The sequence below is a fragment of the Coregonus lavaretus genome, assembly GCF_964263955.1.
Source record: "Coregonus lavaretus genome assembly, chromosome: 31".
In the NCBI taxonomy this organism is placed as follows: domain Eukaryota; kingdom Metazoa; phylum Chordata; class Actinopteri; order Salmoniformes; family Salmonidae; genus Coregonus; species Coregonus lavaretus.
This window is the reverse complement of record NC_140018.1, coordinates 24,339,979-24,359,300: the sequence shown is the minus strand read 5'-3', so window position 1 is coordinate 24,359,300 and position 19,322 is coordinate 24,339,979. Positions and strand designations below refer to the sequence as shown.

The window sequence follows — 19,322 nt, the reverse complement described above, 5'->3', positions numbered from 1 at the left end:
GTGATGTATACGTCTCCACATTATTGCTCTGTTCCCAGAAATAAAATGAGCAATGAGGTTTCCTGGAAATTATTAAATTTAACATTAAATTCGAGAGCAGACAGACAGCCACAGAGAAAATTAATTTTCCAAGGTATAATTGTGATATTAAATATACATGTATGCATGGGAGGACAGGGAACACCCCTTTTCAGCTGGAGAAAACACAGACTAACTAAACTGGGACAAAGCCACAGCAGCACAGTTATGTGTGGTGAACTATATGTATCAGATGTAATTCCATTTCAAGAGTCTCAAATGGTTGGGGTCTCTTCTGGTGGTGAGATTTATTTAAAATTTTTATGAATTGCATTAATTCCCCCCATACTTTCCTATTGTATTAAATCATCAGGGATAGGATATAGTAAGTAGCTTGGAGGGGTAGAACAAACTGCCTCCAAAATAAATTGCATACTGTCACGGATCCCCCCGGTACTGCCGCTCATTCCGTTCACCAGCTCTGGAGGTCTACGTCATCGGCCTTCTAGGCGTCACTGACCTGGATCATTACCACCAACCCCGGAATGTCTTGTCTCATTACGCACACCTGGTTCCCATTCCCCCTGATTAGTACGCACACCTGGTTCCCCGTTGTCGATTATTGTCCCCATGTACGTTGGTCGCGTGAGTACCTGTGCGCTGTTGTATCGGCTTTCGGGCTACTGTACTTTGTATTACATACAGTGTAATTGTGCACTTGTTATTACGGGTCTCGTCCTGTGTATTATTTAGAGGTTTACACCTCGCTCTTTTGCTTGGGTTACATCCCGGTGTATGTGTTTGTTTTGGGCTTTGTCCCCGTCGTTTTTCATGACTTACCTTATGTTAGGTAGAGGGAAGAAAAAATAAATAACGTACGTATTCCTGCACCTGTCTATCATTATACAACGTGACACATACTGCGTATCTGCAAATGTGATTTCACTTATCACTGCATTCAAACAAATATCATATACTGAGAATATATGAAGACCTTTTATAGAATTAGGCTACTGTGTCCCTAATCTTTTCCTGATTCCTATTAATGCAATTCGTTTTATGTACTGTCTGAACAAGCAGTAATTGCTGTAAAAGAATAGCCACTGCTTTGACTTAAATTAAATGTGATTTCAAACCATCTGGCACTCTTCTTACTGCGTAGAGTAGGCCTATCTCAGGCTTTCATCCAAACTAAACAGGTTAAGAGTATAATTAGATCAGCGAGGAAATTAATCTTCAAAATCTAACTTAAGCAAATAAAATGGCAAGCTCAGACTGCTCAATACACAGCAAAATCAGGGTAGCCTAATATTCATTAAGGAAAGGCTCAATTATCACCTGGGCAAGGTACCTGGCTGAAAAACGGATGCACATGTGAAACCCACAAGGCAAGTCTACTTATGTACTTACTTACATGTGAAACCCAAGGTACTCATGAATGACTTCCTAATACTCCATAGCCAGAAAATGTCATTATCCAAATTAGCCTAATCTGATATGTTGAAGGCGATAAAGCTACCAAGTATCTGACTGAATTTTAACAGTAGCCCTTTGTACTGTTGCTCACTGCAAAACCCATGAATGACTCATTTACATACCACTTTTCCACACATTATCTTTTTCCCTATCTTAATGTCTCCCACTGCTGAGGCCATTAGTGAATGATTCAGAGCAGAACTTTGTGCTCGGGGCATTTACATGTTCACTGTGACTTAATTATTCAATTTATAAAACGGCTAAGAAATAAATCAATTCAACGAGATGGGGAGAATGCATTTAGGATACTTTTTTCTTCTCAAATTAAAGTGATGGTGATGGAATCCACGGGAGAGATTTAAATGTCAATTTCACCCCCTCGATTGACAAATAGATTTCTTTCCAATAAGGAAGAAACATGATTCCAGAATTATCCCTGCTTGTCCCCTTAAACAGCCCAGGGTCTATTAATAGAAGTTTCCTAGAGATGACCTTGTGACAAGGAGGTGTCTGAGCTCACTCCTCGCCAGAGCTGTCTGTCTCCCACAGCTGGGCATTTTGGGTAGAGAAAAGCTGTCTTTTAGAATGTGTCACGCTTTATAAACCCTTCTAATCAGTTAGGTTCATCCTAAATCATTGCTATTATGGGTTTTTATTGGTTGGACGTGTTGTAGTAGCTACAAGAATAGGAAATTTGGCATCCACTATTCAAGAAGTGAATGACTTGACTATATACTGAACCAAAATATAAATGGAACATGCAACAATTTCAACAATTTTACTGAGTTACAGTTCATATAAGGAAATCAGTCAATTGAAAAATTCATTAGGCCCTAATTTATGGATTTCACATGACTGGGCATGGGCACAGCCATGGGTGAGCCTGGGAGGGCATAGGCCCACACACTTGGGAGCCAGGCCCAGCCAATCAGAATGAGTTTTTCCCCACTAAAGGGCTTTATTACAGACAGAAATACTCCTCAGTTTTATCGGATGGCTGGTCTCAGACGATCCCGCAGGTGAAGAAGCCGGATGTGGAGGTCCTGGGCTGGCGTTGTTACACGTGGTCTGCAATTGTGAGGCCGGTTGGACGTACTGCCAAATTCTTTAAAACACCGTTGGAGACGGCTTATGGTAGAGAAATGAATATTAAATTCTCTGGCAACAGCTCTGATTCCTGCAGCCATCTGTGGCATTGTGTTGTGTGACACAACTGCACATTTTAGTGGCTTTTTATTGTCCCCAGCACAAGTGGAAACCTGTGTAATGATACTGTTTAATCACCTTCTTGATATGCCACACCTGTCAGGTGGATAGATTATCTTGGCAAAGGAGAAATGCTCACTAACAGGGATGTAAACAAATTTGTGCACAACATTTTAGAGAAATACGTTTTTTTTTTTGAATGGAACATTTCTGGGATCTTTTATTTCAGCTCATGAAACATGGGACCAGCACTTTACATGTTACGTTTATATTTTTGTTCAGTATAGGACTACATACTGACACAGAACAGGTTGAGCCATCCAGCAAAGAGGGAGCAGAATTTTATTTACTGCCTTTGTTGGAGTGAAATTGAGTGGAATGTGTGGAATATTTCCACCCCTGGATACTGTTGCCTTCAATGTGTTACAATGTTAATTCAACAACAATGAGGTCATTGTTTTTAGAACAAACAGAATCAAAGCAACAAATGTTCCAATTTTCTGAGTCATAGATGGGGGGGTGTTTCCCATATAAAAGAAACGGGAAAGTCAGTGAGATTGTAAACCGATGATGAGCGGGTAAGAAAAATGGCATCCCCTTGAGAGGGCAACAACAAGATGTCAGGAGAAGTGCAGTATTATACTAAGGAGACGTATACTTGGAATACAGAGGCAGAATGGAGGGAAAAAGAGAGCGGGAGGAAGAGGGTGAGCTTGAATTGGTTAAAAATTGTGGGATAAAGGGAGATGGTTTGTTAAAGAAGAATGGTAGAAAGTGTAAGCAGAGTGAGCTGTACACCAGATCGAAGATGGGAGGAGAAATGGAAGTGAATGAGGGAGAAGTATCAGAGAGGGTAGGTGTAGTGAAGTTCTTGGAGCCTGAGGCTTGCACCAAGGGTCAGGATAAAGATGAGACGTGACGGTATGAGTGACATTTTTTGAAAAAGTGGACCCTTGCCTTTTGGCTGATCCATTTGTGGTTTCAGGGTGGGTGAAAACAGAGTTGGGTGCTGTGGAATCGGTGAAGGTTGTTGATAATTGTTTGTGTTTCTGCTGGTCATGACCTCCGCATTAAACGAATAGGGACAAGAGATGTGAATTGTTTTGCTCTCAAGAAAAGGGCGCCATTGAAAGGAGTGATTACCGGGGTAGCGGTAAATGTGAAAGTTGACCAACTGAAGGGAAAGATTCCAGGTGCTTGTGATGCTTGTCGTTTGGTGTGCTGCAGACAGGGTGGCGTGAGTGGAGAAACAGAGTCGTCTGTTCTTTTGAGTTTTGATGTTGAGTCTTGCCTGACAAAGTTATCCCTTACGAGCTTTTGCGTCGAATACATTACGTTGTTACAGGTGTTAAGCTTATGGGCATGTGGCAGCAGTGTGTAGGAGGGAGGTTCATAGATGTGTGAAGAAGGGCATGTGACAAAGGAATGTGTAGCATTGGAGAAAGTAGTGGTATGTGTTAATTGTAGGGGTACCCATGGGGCTGGGGATCAGAAAGGTTCAAAGGAGAGAGGCTGGTTGAGGTTTCCAGGGTTAGAGTAGCGCAGAAGTTGTCGAATGCTGAGGCAGTGAAGAAAGTAGAGGAAGATGGGTCAAGGGGGAGGGATCCTGAGAGGAGTGGTGTGAGTAGTAGATCTGTACCAGTACAAAGGGATAAGCCAACAAGTGATATATGCTTCAGTAAGATTAGATTTTTAGCACTTATAGCAATAGTTATCAACTTTACTGCAGAGATGGAATATAAGTCACAGAAAATTGAGGTTGTGGTGGCAGCTGCAGATAGGTATTTGGGTGTACGAGACCTGACATCAGAAGAGTTACAGTGTGTTGAGTGGTGGTGTCCCGTCCTTTCAGGCTGTTGGCCTGAGGTAGGACTAGATAGATGTAAATAGTGGAGTAGGGTGGTGGGTTTTTTGTGAGTGTAGGTTTAGATGGTAGGGTATTTGTTGATTATTTGTTTGTTTTCAAGCAAGGTATAAGCGAGTTATACTCCAGTCTAGTAGGTGGCGGTAATGCATCATTTATTGGATGCCAACCGCCGTTAAACCTCAAAGATGAAGAAGAAGAGCTGGTAAACAGACGAGAAGCATCCATCTTTCTTCACAGAGAAGTCGTATTTCAGCAAAACATCATGGGGGCCGTTCTTGGACTGTGCTCCATGGCAAGTTGGGTAAGTCTTTAATTAATTAAAATAAAATTCGACATCATATCCAGTTATTTAAAAAAAAAGGGCCGAATCAACTATTTCTTCCGAGATACATTCGCTAGCTCAGCTGCTACAGCCTCAATGCGCAACAAGAAAGCCAGGGTGGTTCCTCCCTGTTCAGCTGTCAGGACCTGGCGAATTGCCTTTTAATTAAATAAATTGTCCCTGGATGATCTTTCCAAAACATGAACACAATGTATTAACAAATTATTGTAAAATTATCATTTTATTTGGCAAACAACCGTCATACCAATGTGGGTTTTGATAGTTCGACCCCGGGTTTGTTTTATGCAAATTAGCGATTGCTCTCTACGGTCTACGTTTTACATTTTCGATACACAGCAATGTACGCTAGCACTACGTGAAAGCTAACTAGATAGCCACTTTGTCATTGATAGCTAAACTAGCTAACTAACGTTAGCTATCGGTACTTGGAAATATTTCAACACCGTCGCGGTCAAAGCAGAATCAAATGTCAGATAACAGCTACAGTAGCAAGCTATGACGTCTCCACTTAACGTTAGCCTAGTAGTGAATTGCGAAATGTGGGTCATGAAAATACACTAAGTTCAGTTAGACAATAACAGGCATATGTCTGGTATTTTTCCTATTTAGTTTAACTAATACTATTCCTGAAACCGTTCTAAGCTAAAAGTGGGGCGTTAGCTGTTTGGTCATTCTCTTCCACATCCACTTGATTAGGTTTGACAACAGACATGGTCAGATCTCTATTCCTGGCATGGATTTGGTTTCCATAGTAGTTAGCAACTTATCAAAAACAACATTGTTGGTGTTATGTCAACCCTAGGTGGATTGATTAACTTTTATCAATGAATGAATACCTTATTGACTTGGTACCGTTATTCTATTTGTTAAACCATTCAGCGGTAGCTACACAGATACATAATTCTGTCACCATCAGTTCAATGCTTGTATTATTAGCTAATTAGTTAATAATGTTGTCTTCCCTGTAGATCCCCTGCCTGTGTGGCACAGCCCCCTGCCTGCTGTGCAGATGCTGCCCCAGCGGGAATAACTCCACCGTCACCCGACTTACCTATGCCTTCTTCCTCCTCCTGGGTGTGGGCATCGCATGCATCATGCTAATGCCTGGGATGGAAGAGCAACTCAAGAAGGTACCAAACTTTGTGGTTATGTGTTTGATATACAACATTTACACTGACTGTATAAAACATTAGGAACACATTTTACATTTTTTTTTTTTTACATTTGTCATTTTAGCAGATGCTCTTATCCAGAGCGACTTACAGTTAGTGAGTGCATACATTGTTTTCCCCAATTTTTTTTCTTCTTTCATACACCTTCCTAATATTGAGTTGCACCCCTCCCCCTTTGCCCTCAGAACAGCCTCAATTCGTCGGGGCTTGGAATCTACAAGGTGTTGAAAGCGTTCCACAGGGATGCTGGCCCATGTTGACTCCAATGCTTCCCACAGTTGTCAAGTTGGCTGGATGTCCTTTGGGTGGTGGACCATTCTTGATACACATGGGAAACTGTTGAGTGTGAAAAACTCAGCAGCGTTGCAGTTCTTGACACACTCAAACCGATGCTGCTGGCACCTACCATACCCAGTTCAAAGGCACTTAAATCTTGTGTTGCCCATTCACTCTGAATGGCACACATACACACAATCCATGTCTCAAGACTTAAAAATCCTTCTTTTACCTGTCTCCTCCCCATCATGTACACTAATTGAAGTGGATTTAACAAGTGACATCAATAAGGGATCATAGCTTTCACCTGGTCAGTGTGTCATGGGAAGAGCAGGTGTTCCTAATGTTTTGTGCGCTCAGTGACATCTAATTCTATAAATTTTTTATTCGCCTGACTAAATACCTGTGCATCTTGGCTCTTGCAGATTCCAGGATTCTGTGATGGGGGAATGGGTACATCAATCCCAGGTGTGGAGGGTCACGTGAACTGTGATGTCTTGGTCGGCTACAAGGCTGTGTACCGCGTCTGCTTCGGCATGGCCATGTTCTTCCTGCTCTTCTCCCTCCTCATGGTCAAGGTCAAGAGTAGCCAGGATCCTAGAGCTGCAGTACACAACGGGTAAAAATGGCACAGCGAGTCTATTATTATAATCATAATAATGGGTAATGACGATATCAGTAAGCTTATAATACTGCAAGGGTATGTGTTTATAAAGAAGTTAAAACAAAGGTCAGACAGTTCAAATACTTTCTTTTTAGGTTTTGGTTCTTCAAGTTTGCTGCTGCGACTGCCATTACCATCGGTGCATTCTTCATTCCAGAGGGTGCCTTCACAACTGGTAACACCCCTTTTCATTAAAATATATTTGTCGCATGGAAATATTAGCGTAGCCTGCAGCTCTTTGAAGGTAGTTCACACTTCGCCCTTCTCTCCCTTAGTTTGGTTCTACATAGGAATGGCTGGAGCTTTTTGTTTCATCCTGATCCAGTTGGTCCTGCTGATTGACTTTGCCCACTCCTGGAATGAGTCCTGGGTGGAGAAGATGGAAGAGGGCAACTCTCGCTGCTGGTATGCAGGTATGCGAATCAACATGAGCTTCTCTTTGAGAATACCTTGTGGAAATGGTGACAGGTTGAGTTAAAGCAGTCCTCTGCGTCTACTCTTCTCTAACCTCCGCTGTCCCCATTCTCCAGAAATAACCAGTAAGTGTCATTCCTCCCCTGCAGCTCTGCTGTCTGCTACAACCATCAACTACATCCTGTCCGTGGTGTCCCTGGTCATGTTCTATGTCTACTACACCCACACCGACGGCTGCACTGAGAACAAGGCCTTCATCAGTGTCAACATGCTGCTGTGTGTGGGAGCCTCAGTCATGTCCATCCTGCCACAGATTCAGGTAAGGAAGTGCATTGGACCAGCATGTCACCTCACACTCCACTTTGTAGCCCTTCATCTCTGGACCTTCATGTTATATAATATGTTCTAAGACATTTACATCTTTGTGTTCTCTCACCCCTTTTCTCAACAGGAGTCCCAGCCAAGGTCCGGGTTGCTGCAGTCTTCCATTGTGACTCTGTACACAATGTATCTCACCTGGTCTGCCATGACCAACGAGCCAGGTGAGGATTTGAATGATCCAATGTCTCCCTTTTCAATACACCAATCAGTGGCTAGCTCTTCATCAAGACAACATGAGTGAATGTGTTGGTCTTTGCCATCTACAGACAGGAAATGCAACCCAAGCTTGCTGGGTATCATTGGCCTCAACAGCACCACCCCAGCTGGCAAGGACCATCCGGTTGTTCAGTGGTGGGATGCCCAGGGCATTGTGGGGCTGGTCCTGTTCCTGATGTGTGTTCTATACTCAAGGTAAGGAAACAGGTCAAACTCCAACTGTCTGCAGTGTTCTATAATAAGGAACTGCTAATGTTATTTTACCATTTACCAGCTTTGTGCAGTTGCCATTGACCCTGACAATAACATGTTATCAATTCACTCCTCTAGCATCCGCAACTCATCCAACACCCAAGTGAACAAACTGACTCTGACCAGTGACGAGTCTGCCCTGATCGAGGATGGCCCCCACCCTGAGAACTTTGACGCGGAAGACGGCGAGAACCGGGCAGTGGACAACGAGAAGGACGGGGTCACCTACAGCTATTCCTTCTTCCACTTCATGCTCTTCCTGGCTTCCCTCTACATCATGATGACCCTCACCAACTGGTACAGGTGTGTATCTCTTACTCTCCCTGGTTGATCTGGTCTGATACCATGATAATTAGGCAATTGCCATAATGAGTCTGCAGCCTAAGTATTGGATATTGTGAACATATACACAGGTCACTCATTTTAAGAGGTCTCTTGTTTTTGATTTCCCCAGCCCTGACTCCAGCTATGAGACAATGACCAGCAAGTGGCCCTCTGTGTGGGTGAAGATCTCCTCCAGCTGGATCTGCATTGCCCTTTATGTGTGGACCCTGGCGGCCCCACTGGTCCTGGTCAACCGAGACTTCGACTGAGGATCTAAAGAATTTGTGTGTGAGGGGGGGGGGGGGGGGGGGGGGGGGGGGGGGGGGGGGGCGCGCAATCATTTGCTCATGATCGTGAATTGTGTAAGGTGAACGAGCTCTGTATGTGCATTCTCCGTGGATAACCCACCCACCCTTTTTGGTTTTAACCAACTGCATGCATGCAATAGTATTGAGTACATAGGTGTTATCCACTGTGTTTTATCCACTGTTTTATCCTATTGCAAAATTAAAGAATGAGGATTACTTTTGCAGAGTTGGGATTGTAAAGGTTGCTGGGGCTTGGGGAGACGTCAGTTAAAGGGAGAAGGACTCTTCCTCTCAACTGTAATCGGTTCTGGATAAGAGACATTCAGAAATAAGTTAATTTGTTACAAAATGGAAAAGACTGCTTTATGTTTGATATGCTACCCTTTCCTTCACTGTAAGTTATGCATATGTAATGGTGAAGTGCAGGGTTTCAGATATTAGCTAACATTGTTATCCTAGGTTCATTTCCATCAGTGACAATGAGTTACATGTGATGCACCATTTGCATGATATTATAGGCTAATCTACCATCATGTAAATCTTAATGTTGCTGTGCTTGCCTTTTCAGAACATCCTCCCAGATTGCTAAACTGCAGCTTTCCATTTTGGGCAACTTGCAATAGGTCAAATAAGTCCCTCAGTTTTATGTACCTTGTGTTACTTATGATTTGCACTAGTTATCTTCTAAAGGTAAACTACTGATGTTCAAACAGTGGATAAGTTATTTTGTAGGTGCTTTAGCATAATTGAAATGTGTATTCAGTGTTTCTACCAGACTGACAAGGTACATTGCAGAAAATGTCAACTCCCATTCCTCTAGAATAGTTTTAGCCTTTCGACATGTATTAAAGTACATTGTAACCCAAGGCAACCATGTCCCTATTCATTATACCGTCACCTACATAAAGCATTCAGAATGACAAGACGCTTTTGTTGTTCTTTTAATGTCATTGTGCAGCTTAACAGTGAATCTCACAGGATAGGCAAAATCACAGAAGTCTTATAACATGACACCTTATGATACACACCAGACTACAGTATTTGAAGTTCTGAGCACTGTGGTTCTAAGACAAGGAAATATGCAGGCACTTATGTTTTTTTTCATTAAAAGGTTGTGATCGTTGAAACATTTGACCTATCGATACAGAAATCAATAATACATAGTGAAACAAACAACAAAATGGCAGCCTCTATCAGGGTTTACCTACAACTGCTAGTGGAAATAGTGGAGAAACCATATCAACAGCTAAATTATGGAATGTCTTTTGACCTGTGGACATAAATGTACCAAAAGATACAAGGAAATAAATACCGTAAATCATTTGAGTCTTTTTTCTGCTCCTTGGTTAACCTTGTTAAATCTCCAGCTGTGTCGAGTCAGTGGTGCCCCCCTCTGGATTGAGTTCACACAGGTAGAAAAGCGTGGCCTCTGCCTCAGTCAGGGGCTCCAGGCGGATCAGGGAGCTCCGTCTAGGCTCCTCATCTGGCTCCAGGAGGTCTGTGGGTACCTCAGTGCTGGGCTGCAGCAGGCTGTCTCCCAGCTCTGTGGCTGTGCTGCTGTCTGGCTCTGGGGCCAAAGGGGTGCAGCCATCGAGGAAGGCCAGCAGAGGGCAGGACGTGTACTGGACCAGCTGCTTATCTGCAGAGATGCCAGACTTGCCTCCTTTGGATAGTAGCCCTGCATTTCCTTTGGAACCACCACTCTCCTGAAGATTACATAATTGAGTGAAATGAATTCAGTAACACAAATAAAAAGGACAATTCAGACAGGAAGACTTGATGTTGAGTAAAGAGGGGGAACCAGGTAAACAGATATGAGTAGCCTCACTGTAGATTTGTGTACTGCCTGTTTGACAGGACTCACTTAAACTGTGCAGATGCTGAAATCATGCAATTTGAACTGAAAGACTGAAGAGGAAACATAGAACTGAATAAAAACAACACTTTCTATGAAATGTCATTAACATAAACCTCTGGGGCCTATCAACTTCCCGGTTACATTTAAAAATGAAAAGCATACCTCTAAAATATCTGGATCAATGCTGAACTGCTTCCCGTACAACATAGCCTGAAAGTCTTCCAAACTGCAGTCAATGCTGTCCAAGTAGTCCATCAGCTCAACCCTGTTAAAACATGGATGCTTCTTATTAACTGCAAGCTGAAACAATAATTCAATAGGCCTATATATCTTCAGTAATGCAAAAATGCTACCCAGTAATATGGGACATATTGTGAGAGAGCCTTTTCGAGTTCTTCAGGAACTACGGACCACGAAGGTAAAGCAAGTCAAGTCTACTTACTTGCCGAGGAGGTTGATATTCTGAGAAATAGCTCCACTCTCATTGAGGATTGAGTCCATCATCTTCATGGGATCCTCCAGGCTCAAGCCTGATGGTTTGTTGAGCTGCAAGACGCTGCTGGTTGGAAGGCTATCATATGTGCTTATGGTGGTCTCTTCTGGTTCGAATACCAAAGAGTTGTTCTGTCCTGTATTGTCAGAGCCGTCTGTCTGTGACACAGTATTGCTGTCGAAGACCTCAACTATTTCTACATCCCTAAGAATAAAGGAGAGGAGAACAGGCATGAGGATAGATGATGGCACAGATGGAAATATACATGAAACAAAAATGTAGATGTTGACTTACGATTGATCCAATATTGAGGGGCCCTCTGTGATCTCTGTATCGTCGTCAGTTATGTCACAGATGACAACATCATCAATAAGATCAGCGTTCTTCAAACCACTGACAGAGGGCTGGGAGAGGAGTCAGAATATACATCTTTAGAATAGTTTCCATTGAAAAAACAGACTCTTGAAATAACATTATAAACTCATATTATGGAAAATTCCCCCCATGACAATGTCAAGTTTCATTGACTCTCACAATTTAAGCCATTTTTCTGGGCAATGATCCTGCCTCAATCTTGTCCAGAAAAATATCTATCTAGTGTATTTGCTAGTATCATTAGTGTGATGTCTGAATGGATGGACACCCCCATGTACACCTTACATAAGGAGGTAAATCCCTTCAGACCTCTACACATACTTTGTTGTGCTCCAGAGGAGGTTCATCGTAGATTTCATGGATGTATTTAGGCTTCTTTCCATTGTTGTTCAGTAGAATAGGCCTGCAAAATGGAGATTGAGAAGTAAAATGTATTAATAATGTTTCGTAATCGAAATTGTCATTCGGTGGAAGAATTGCTATACTATGAAGGCTTACCGTTTGCGTTTTAAACCCATAATCCGGTTCTTTTGTACGAATGTGACAATGAATTGTATCAACTGCAATGAATAAAGACCACAACAAGCAAAGTTAGATTAAACTTTTATAGCCTAAAGGCCAATTATGCATTCAATGGTTAAGCTGTTTTATTGTGAGAAAATTGTTTCCAATTCCATTTCCACTGAATATGTGAAGTAATTCTGGATGAAGAATGTTTTACTGCACCTTCTTAATGATTTGCTGCTGTTGGGAGTGCTTCTGTCTCAGGTCTGATATTTCCCTCCATAGACCTTCATTATCTCTGTAAACAGAAATTCAAGCATCAGCATAGTACCATCTCCAAACCAACACATCACTACTACTTTCTTACCACCATTTAATTGCCAAGGCATGGTAGTTTGCGTACCTTTTCAGTGTGTTGAGTCGGGAATCAATGCTTTCTTGTTTTCCGTGAACATTCTGAACACTGGCCAAAATATTGGACAGGTCTTCTTGTTTGATCTTAGTATCCTCTGGTCTTGCATTGGAAACCTGAAAAAAATGTGCCCATTAAACCTCTACCTTATTCAGTTTGACTACTTACTGATATAGGTCATTTATGTGTTTACCATTATATATTTGTTTCCCATGATGGTCTTACTTTTCTTTTGATGTTTTCCAGCAAGTCATCCTGCCCATGTTTAAAATAAGGATGCTGGAATTCAATTGGTCCATCACGCTCTTGCTTCACTATGCCTGTGTCGATGTGCATCACTTTGCGAAATCCATCTGCAGAGAGACCACCCATTAGACAGCTGCACAGGGGGCATTCCAATATAACAGCTGAGCAGCTATGTTTATAGAATAGCTGACTTACACATATTCAGCTGTCTGACAAAGCTGGCCATGTTGTTGTGTTTGAAGAACTTGGGAAGAATCTCCTTGGCAAATCGCTGTTCGTTCATGACGAGGAAACTGTTACCCTCCTAGAAAACGAAACATTATTATAGTTAGGAGACTACTATATCAACAACGTTACTTAAACTAAAGGAAATGTATTTGTGTTACATTTCAGGAACTAAACAGTGCATGGACTTCTTGCTTTATTTTCTGATTGAATGCTTATTGATGTGCTCTTATAAGGACACTAGCCAACTTGCAAACAGATCACTCAAATAACGTTAGCTATCTATAACGTTAACTTCTGGGGGGAGGGGATGGTTGTAGCGGAGAGGCTACTATGCTAGCTTTAGCCAGCAGGGACAACAATAGCAAATTAGTCTTTGACATCAGTAGCAAAACAAAATGATGCTTATTGAAGCCTACTACTGACACCTGCATCTAGGATTAAGCAGAAATATTATGACTCGGGTATATGAGGCCACAGATGATAAATAGCTAGATGGCTAGTTCGTTTCAAACCCTGCAGCGCTAGCGCTAACTCGCTAGCTAGCTCTGCCAGGCTGGTACGCTCAGCGGGGCAATTGACTTTACCTGACTCCAACAAATAAATTCATTTGTATCAGAATCCTCCACAAGAGTCCAAAGCTTGGTGAGGAAGGCTGGAACATTGGAGTTTTGTTTCATTTTGCAAACTGAAGGTGGAAAGATGCCTTTTTGGGATGAAAAAAGCAATTCGCTGAGAAGAAAATAACCTCGTAAACATGCATACAACTTCCTGTTTGAAGAGCAGAAGCTGATTGGTTGAACGTTGACTTACGTAATGTTTATCACGTGTAACGTAGAAGCATGGCTCAATTTGCAATTTGCAAATTGTTGCTGAAATTTGTTAGCATTTTTTTCTGTGAAATGCTTTAAAGCAACTGAAAATGTTTTCACACAGATATTGATATCTCTTGAGTCAGCTGGCATGGGAGGATGCTCATAGCTAGGTAACCCTACTTACCTAGATTTGTTTACATTCGATTGACGAGTCATTCTGTGTCTTGCCACTAGGTGTCAGCCTTAGATCATGTAAATTCCAACCTAAAGCGAATAATGGCACCATAGTCCTTAGCATAACCTTGTCACCCCTCAAGTTTACTCACTACAGGTACCATGTAACATTTTTAGGATAGTTTCCTACTTAAGATATTTCTCAGATTTCTGCTCCTATGTGTTTGTTTTCATCTTACAGTTTGCTTTCATTCAACTATTTACTGCATAATGGTCTAACACAAATACAAGTATAGCAATTATCAAAGTACTGAAGTGAAATTAAGATTACATTTCAATTGATCTGGATCATTCATTACATTTCTGGAATATCTGGAATATTTGCAATGTTCAGGACAAAATGTCCTGAAAAAATTGAGAGAAAAAAACTATTTACTTTTATAGTCATCTCAGTGGAAAAAGCCATAAAGGGGAAAAAGCCATAAAAGGATAGTTCAGGGGTTAAGTAAAACCATTTCCCTCCACAGGTTGAGAGGGCCACTGTTGACTACCTACCTGCTTTAGTGCAGCTAGAGTACAGCAGAAACAATGTGTGGGGTTGGTTGGCCAAAACTCCCTGCTCTGTGAAACAGATAAGCAAGGATGTCATTTATTCCCAATAGAGGGAGGACATTTCTCATTTGACATAAAAAGTACACTATTGTGATCTAGGTATCTTTTCGTTCGATTTTTTTTTTCATTCTTCAGAGGGATTCATGCAAATGTGTAAGAATCCAATGCTTCACAAGAAGAACATTTAATGATATGGTACTGTATTAATCACACAAACCTGTACATACACTTAATTTAAGTGTTTTTTTCCCTCTGTGGCTTAACAACATACACTAAGTAGGCTAACATACTACACAGAGAGGGGGACATTTTGCAGAAAGATCTATGTTGCCAACAGTGCATGCCTCTTTTAACATTCAGACATCATAACAAAATGAGGTTGACAAGTGCACAGCTAATTGGGACAGACGGTAATATTACATCAAAAGACGTCATGAAGTCCTTTCAAATGGCACTAATTAGAACATTCTTTGATTCTGAGACAGAGAGATTATAGGAAAGGCAAAAATCACAGCACATTAAAGTAAGGCAGGTGACATTCTGCCTTTCATTGTATAGTACAGGTAAGTAAGCTAAGTGCCATATTTACAATTGTCCTGGATAGATGTAAAATACTGCTTAAGCCTTGAACATTAATATATTTAAACAGGATGGTGCTGCTGTAATGTAAGTTGCTTCTTCTTATATTTGACAATAGCCATGCCACAGTTGAAAAACTTCCAAATGCTGGAGAGTAGGTGTAGCAACAGCAAATACAGTATGTATGGCTAGGTCTGAAGGGGATGTATGTCTCACTTGGTGGCAGCATTGTTAAAGGGCTAATTCGAAAGATTAATTTGGTTTGACTTTGTGTATGAATGTCGTGAAAGACTTTAACATACTGGCCAATCAGAAGTGACACCCTTCTTATCTGACCCTTCCTATCTGACTTGTAAGGTATTAATGCCATAGGAAAATATAGATTTGGCTGTGAACTGATCCATGTAGGATGCTTACAGTGTTCCAAAAGGAGTTGGCTACTGTATATGACTTGGTCTACATCTATATTTTTTACAGCGACTTTTATTCAGGCCTGCGTTTATATGAAGAGTTTCATTCCAAAACGCTATACAGTGCATTTGGAAAGTATTCAGACCCCTTGACCTTTCCCACATTTTGTTACGTTACAGCCTTATTCTAAAATATATTGTTATTTCCCCCCTCATCAGTCTATACACAATACCCCATAATGTCAAAGCAAAAACAAGTTTTTTGAAAATTTTGCAAATGTATTACTAATGTAACAATGAAATATCACATTTACATAAGTATTCAGACCCTTTACTCAGTACTTTGCTGAAGCACCTTTGGCAGCGATTACAGGCTCAAGTCTTCTTGGGTATGACGCTACAAGCTTGGCACACCTGTATTTGGGGAGTTTCTACCATTCTTCTCTGCAGATCCTCTCAAGCTCTGTCAGATTGGATGGGGAGCGTCGCTGCACAGCTATTTTCAGGTTTCTCCAGAGATGTTCCATCAGGTTCAAGTCCGGGCTCTGGCTGGGCCACTCAAGGACATTCAGAGACTTGTCCAGAAGCCACTCCTGCGTTGTCTTGGCTGTGTGCTTAGGGTCATTGTCCTGCTGGAAGGTGAACCTTCGCCCCCGTCTGAGGTCCTGAGCGCTCTGGAGCAGGTTTTCATCAAGGATCTCTCTGTACTTTGCTCCGTTCATCTTTCCCTCGATTGTGACTAGTCTCCCAGTCCCTGCCGCTGAAAAACATCCCAGCAGCATGATGCTGCCACCACCATGCTTCACTGTAGGGATGGTGCCAGGTTTCCTCCAGACGTGACGCTTGCATTCAGGCCAAAGAGTTCAATCTTGGTTGCATCAGACCAGAGAATCTTGTTTCTCATGGTCCGAGAGTCCTTTAGGTGCCTTTTGGCAAACTCCAAGTGGGCTGTCATGTGTCATTTACTGAGGAGTGGCTTTCGTCTGGCCACTCTACCATAAAGGCCTGATTGGTGGAGTGCTGCAGAGGTGGTTGTCCTTCTGGAAGTTTCTCCCATCTCCAGAGGAACTCTGGAGCACTGTCACCTCCCTTACCAAGGCCCTTCTCCCCCGATTGCTCAGTTTGGCCGGGCAGCCAGCTCTAGGAAGAGTCTTGGTGGTTCCAAACTTCTTCCATTTAAGAATGATGGAGGCCACTGTGTTCTTGGGGACCTTCAAAGCTGCAGACATTTTTTGGTACCCTTCCCCAGATCTTTGCTTCGACACAATCCTATCTCGGAGCTCTACGGACAATTCCTTCGACCTCATGGCTTTGTTTTTGCTTTGACATGCACTGTCAACTGTGGGACCTTATATAGACAGGTGTGTGCCTTTCCAAATCATGTCCAATCAATTGAATTTACCACAGGTGGACTCCAATCAAATTGTAGAAACATCTCAAGGATGATCAATGGAAACAGGATGCACCTGAGCTCAATTTCGAGTCTCATAGCAAAGTGTCTGAATACTTATGTAAATAAGGTATTTCATATATTGCATTTTTTTCTACATTTGCAAAAATTTATATAAACGGGTTTTTGCTTTGTCATTATAGGGTATTGTGTGTAGATTGATGAGGATGTTATTTATTTAATCCATTTTAAAATAAGGCTGTAACGTAACAAAATGTGGAAAAAGTCAGGGGGTCTGAATACTTTCTGAATGCACTGTATATCCATTTTCAGAAATTTTGGTAATTTAGCTTTTATTGTTTAAAGAAATTATGAAAGAGATTGGTGAGTTTTTTCAAGATCTAATCATGGCATGGGGTTGTTCAATGACAGACATGTATTTGTTTAAAATCTATAACTTGATGGTTTCATTTCAGAGAGACAAATAATCATGTTTCTTTTGCAAAATGCTATATATCCTGCCTCATTTTCAGAGAAATAAGTAGTACTGCTAGGTTTTACACAGTCAAATGTAACAAATAACTACATTTTAAATAAAGACATTTACAAATGATACATTTGTGACATCAATACTCTTTAAATTAAAAAAATACAATAATTAAATTTGACATTTTAGTCATTTATTTTACATTTTACATTTTACATTTTAGTCATGTACAAATGCTCTTATCCAGAGCGACTTACAGTAAGTGCATTCAACTTAAGAAGATGGCTAGGTGAGACAACCACATGTCACAGTCAAATATACAGGAATACATACATTCCATTCCAGCTAAACAATGGATATAGAGCATTTTGCAAAATAAAAACATATATATCTTCATACACATCTAAAAGCTATTAATAAAAAATCTGAGAACAGTAAACACATATGTGAATAATTGGTGGATTTAGCATTTTGGAAATAAACTCTTCATATGCAACCCTGTGGAGGACAAAATAACTGTTAAGGTTAAAGTTTTACCAAAGCATTCCTTAATCATGCCCATTCTTCGGATCAGGCCCAGGGTGTTCAGGTAGTGGTTGTGAAGCTGCATACTCACTCTCCCTCTCTTTTTGCAGCAAAGTTGGAACAAAAACGTTGGAATGAGTTGACATTTTCCATTGGATGTAGAACTTGGGCCCACGTTTTATAGTTGTTGTTCTCTCTCATTATTCGATTAACCTTGAAGCCTTTACAGAACAGAAAAGAACCAAATAAAAATATATTTGTGCTGAAATCAGCACATTTATTTTTTACTTAATTTTTTCTACATTGTAGAATAATAGTGCAGACATCAAAACTATGAAATAACACATATGGAATCATGTAGTAACCAAAAAAGTGTTAACCAAATCAATATACACAACCGTTCAAAAGTTTGGGGTCACTTAGAAATGTCCTTGTTTTCGAAAGAAAAGCACATGTTTTGTCCATTAAAATAACATCAAATTGATCAGAAATACAGTGTAGACATTGTTAATGTTGTAAATGGCTATTGTAGCTGGAAACAATGATTTTTAATGGAATATCTTCATAGGCGTACAGAGGCACATTATCAGCAACCATCAGTCCAAAAGCACGTTGTGTTTGCTAATCCAAGTTTATCATTTTAAAAGGCTAATTGATCGTTAGAAAACCCTTTTGCAATTATGTTAGCACAGCTGAAAACTGTTGTGCTGATTAAAGAAGCAATAAAACTGGCCTTCTTGAGACTAGTTGAGTATCTGGAGCATTAGCAATTGTGGGTTCGTTACAGGCTCAAAATGGCCAGAAACAAACAACTTTCTTCTGAAACTCGTCAGTCTATTCTTGTTCTGAGAAATGAAGGCTATTCCATGCGAGAAATTGCCAAGAAACTGAAGATCTCGTACAACGCTGTGTACTACTCCCTTCACAGAACAGCGCAAACAGGCTCTAACCAGAATAGAAAGAGGAGTGGGAGGCCCCGGTGCACAACTGAGCAAGAAGACAAATACATTAGAGTGTCTAGTTTGAGAAACAGGAGCCTCACAGGTCCTCAACTGGCAGCTTCATTAAATAGTATCCGCAAAAGACCAGTCAACAGTGAAGAGGCGACTCCGGGATGCTGACCTTCTAGGCAGAGTTGCAAAGAAAAAGCCATATCTTAAAAAGATTAAAAAATCCCGGAGTCGCCTCTTCACTGTTGATTTTGAGACTGGTGTTTTGCGGGTACTATTTAATGAAGCTGCCAGTTGAGGACCTGTGAGGATTAGCAAACACAACGTGCCATTGGAACACAGGACTGATT

The 19,322-nt window shown here is 41.2% G+C and overlaps 2 protein-coding genes across 2 annotated transcripts; one reads left to right on the top strand and one right to left on the bottom strand.

Moving 5' to 3' along the window:
• The first annotated feature begins 4,759 nt into the window (after positions 1-4,759).
• Positions 4,760-8,918, top strand: serinc1 (serine incorporator 1). Its single transcript, XM_084149006.1, has 10 exons — positions 4,760-4,868; positions 5,879-6,040; positions 6,784-6,977; positions 7,118-7,197; positions 7,298-7,435; positions 7,586-7,755; positions 7,888-7,978; positions 8,084-8,228; positions 8,364-8,588; positions 8,740-8,918. The coding sequence occupies exons 1-10, from the start codon at positions 4,830-4,832 to the stop codon at positions 8,876-8,878; spliced, it is 1,383 nt and encodes a 460-aa protein (XP_084005132.1). The 5' UTR covers positions 4,760-4,829; the 3' UTR covers positions 8,879-8,918.
• hsf2 (heat shock transcription factor 2) lies at positions 8,915-13,808 on the bottom strand. Its single transcript, XM_084149005.1, has 11 exons — positions 13,618-13,808; positions 13,001-13,109; positions 12,785-12,912; positions 12,551-12,675; positions 12,370-12,445; positions 12,142-12,203; positions 11,965-12,046; positions 11,563-11,672; positions 11,218-11,472; positions 10,938-11,040; positions 8,915-10,623 (listed from the first exon to the last, which is right to left on the bottom strand). Exons 1-11 carry the CDS (start codon positions 13,708-13,710, stop codon positions 10,273-10,275), a joined length of 1,494 nt encoding a protein of 497 aa, XP_084005131.1. The 5' UTR covers positions 13,711-13,808; the 3' UTR covers positions 8,915-10,272.
• Positions 13,809-19,322: the final 5,514 nt, after the last annotated feature.

What these genes read in the sequence shown, in the direction of transcription:
- hsf2 (XM_084149005.1), bottom strand. Translation starts at nt 13,710, where the DNA reads ATGAAACAAAACTCCAATGTTCCAGCCTTCCTCACCAAGCTTTGGACT. An exon ending in TGTCAGACAGCTGAATATGT is followed by an intron (nt 12,913 to 13,000) that starts GTAAGTCAGCTA and finishes GTCTCTCTGCAG; the next exon opens with ATGGATTTCGCAAAGTGATG. An exon ending in TGGAAAACATCAAAAGAAAA is followed by an intron (nt 12,676 to 12,784) that starts GTAAGACCATCA and finishes CATTTTTTTCAG; the next exon opens with GTTTCCAATGCAAGACCAGA.
- serinc1 (XM_084149006.1), top strand. Translation starts at nt 4,830, where the DNA reads ATGGGGGCCGTTCTTGGACTGTGCTCCATGGCAAGTTGG. An exon ending in AGAGCTGCAGTACACAACGG is followed by an intron (nt 6,978 to 7,117) that starts GTAAAAATGGCA and finishes CTTTCTTTTTAG; the next exon opens with GTTTTGGTTCTTCAAGTTTG. An exon ending in CCATCCTGCCACAGATTCAG is followed by an intron (nt 7,756 to 7,887) that starts GTAAGGAAGTGC and finishes TTTTCTCAACAG; the next exon opens with GAGTCCCAGCCAAGGTCCGG.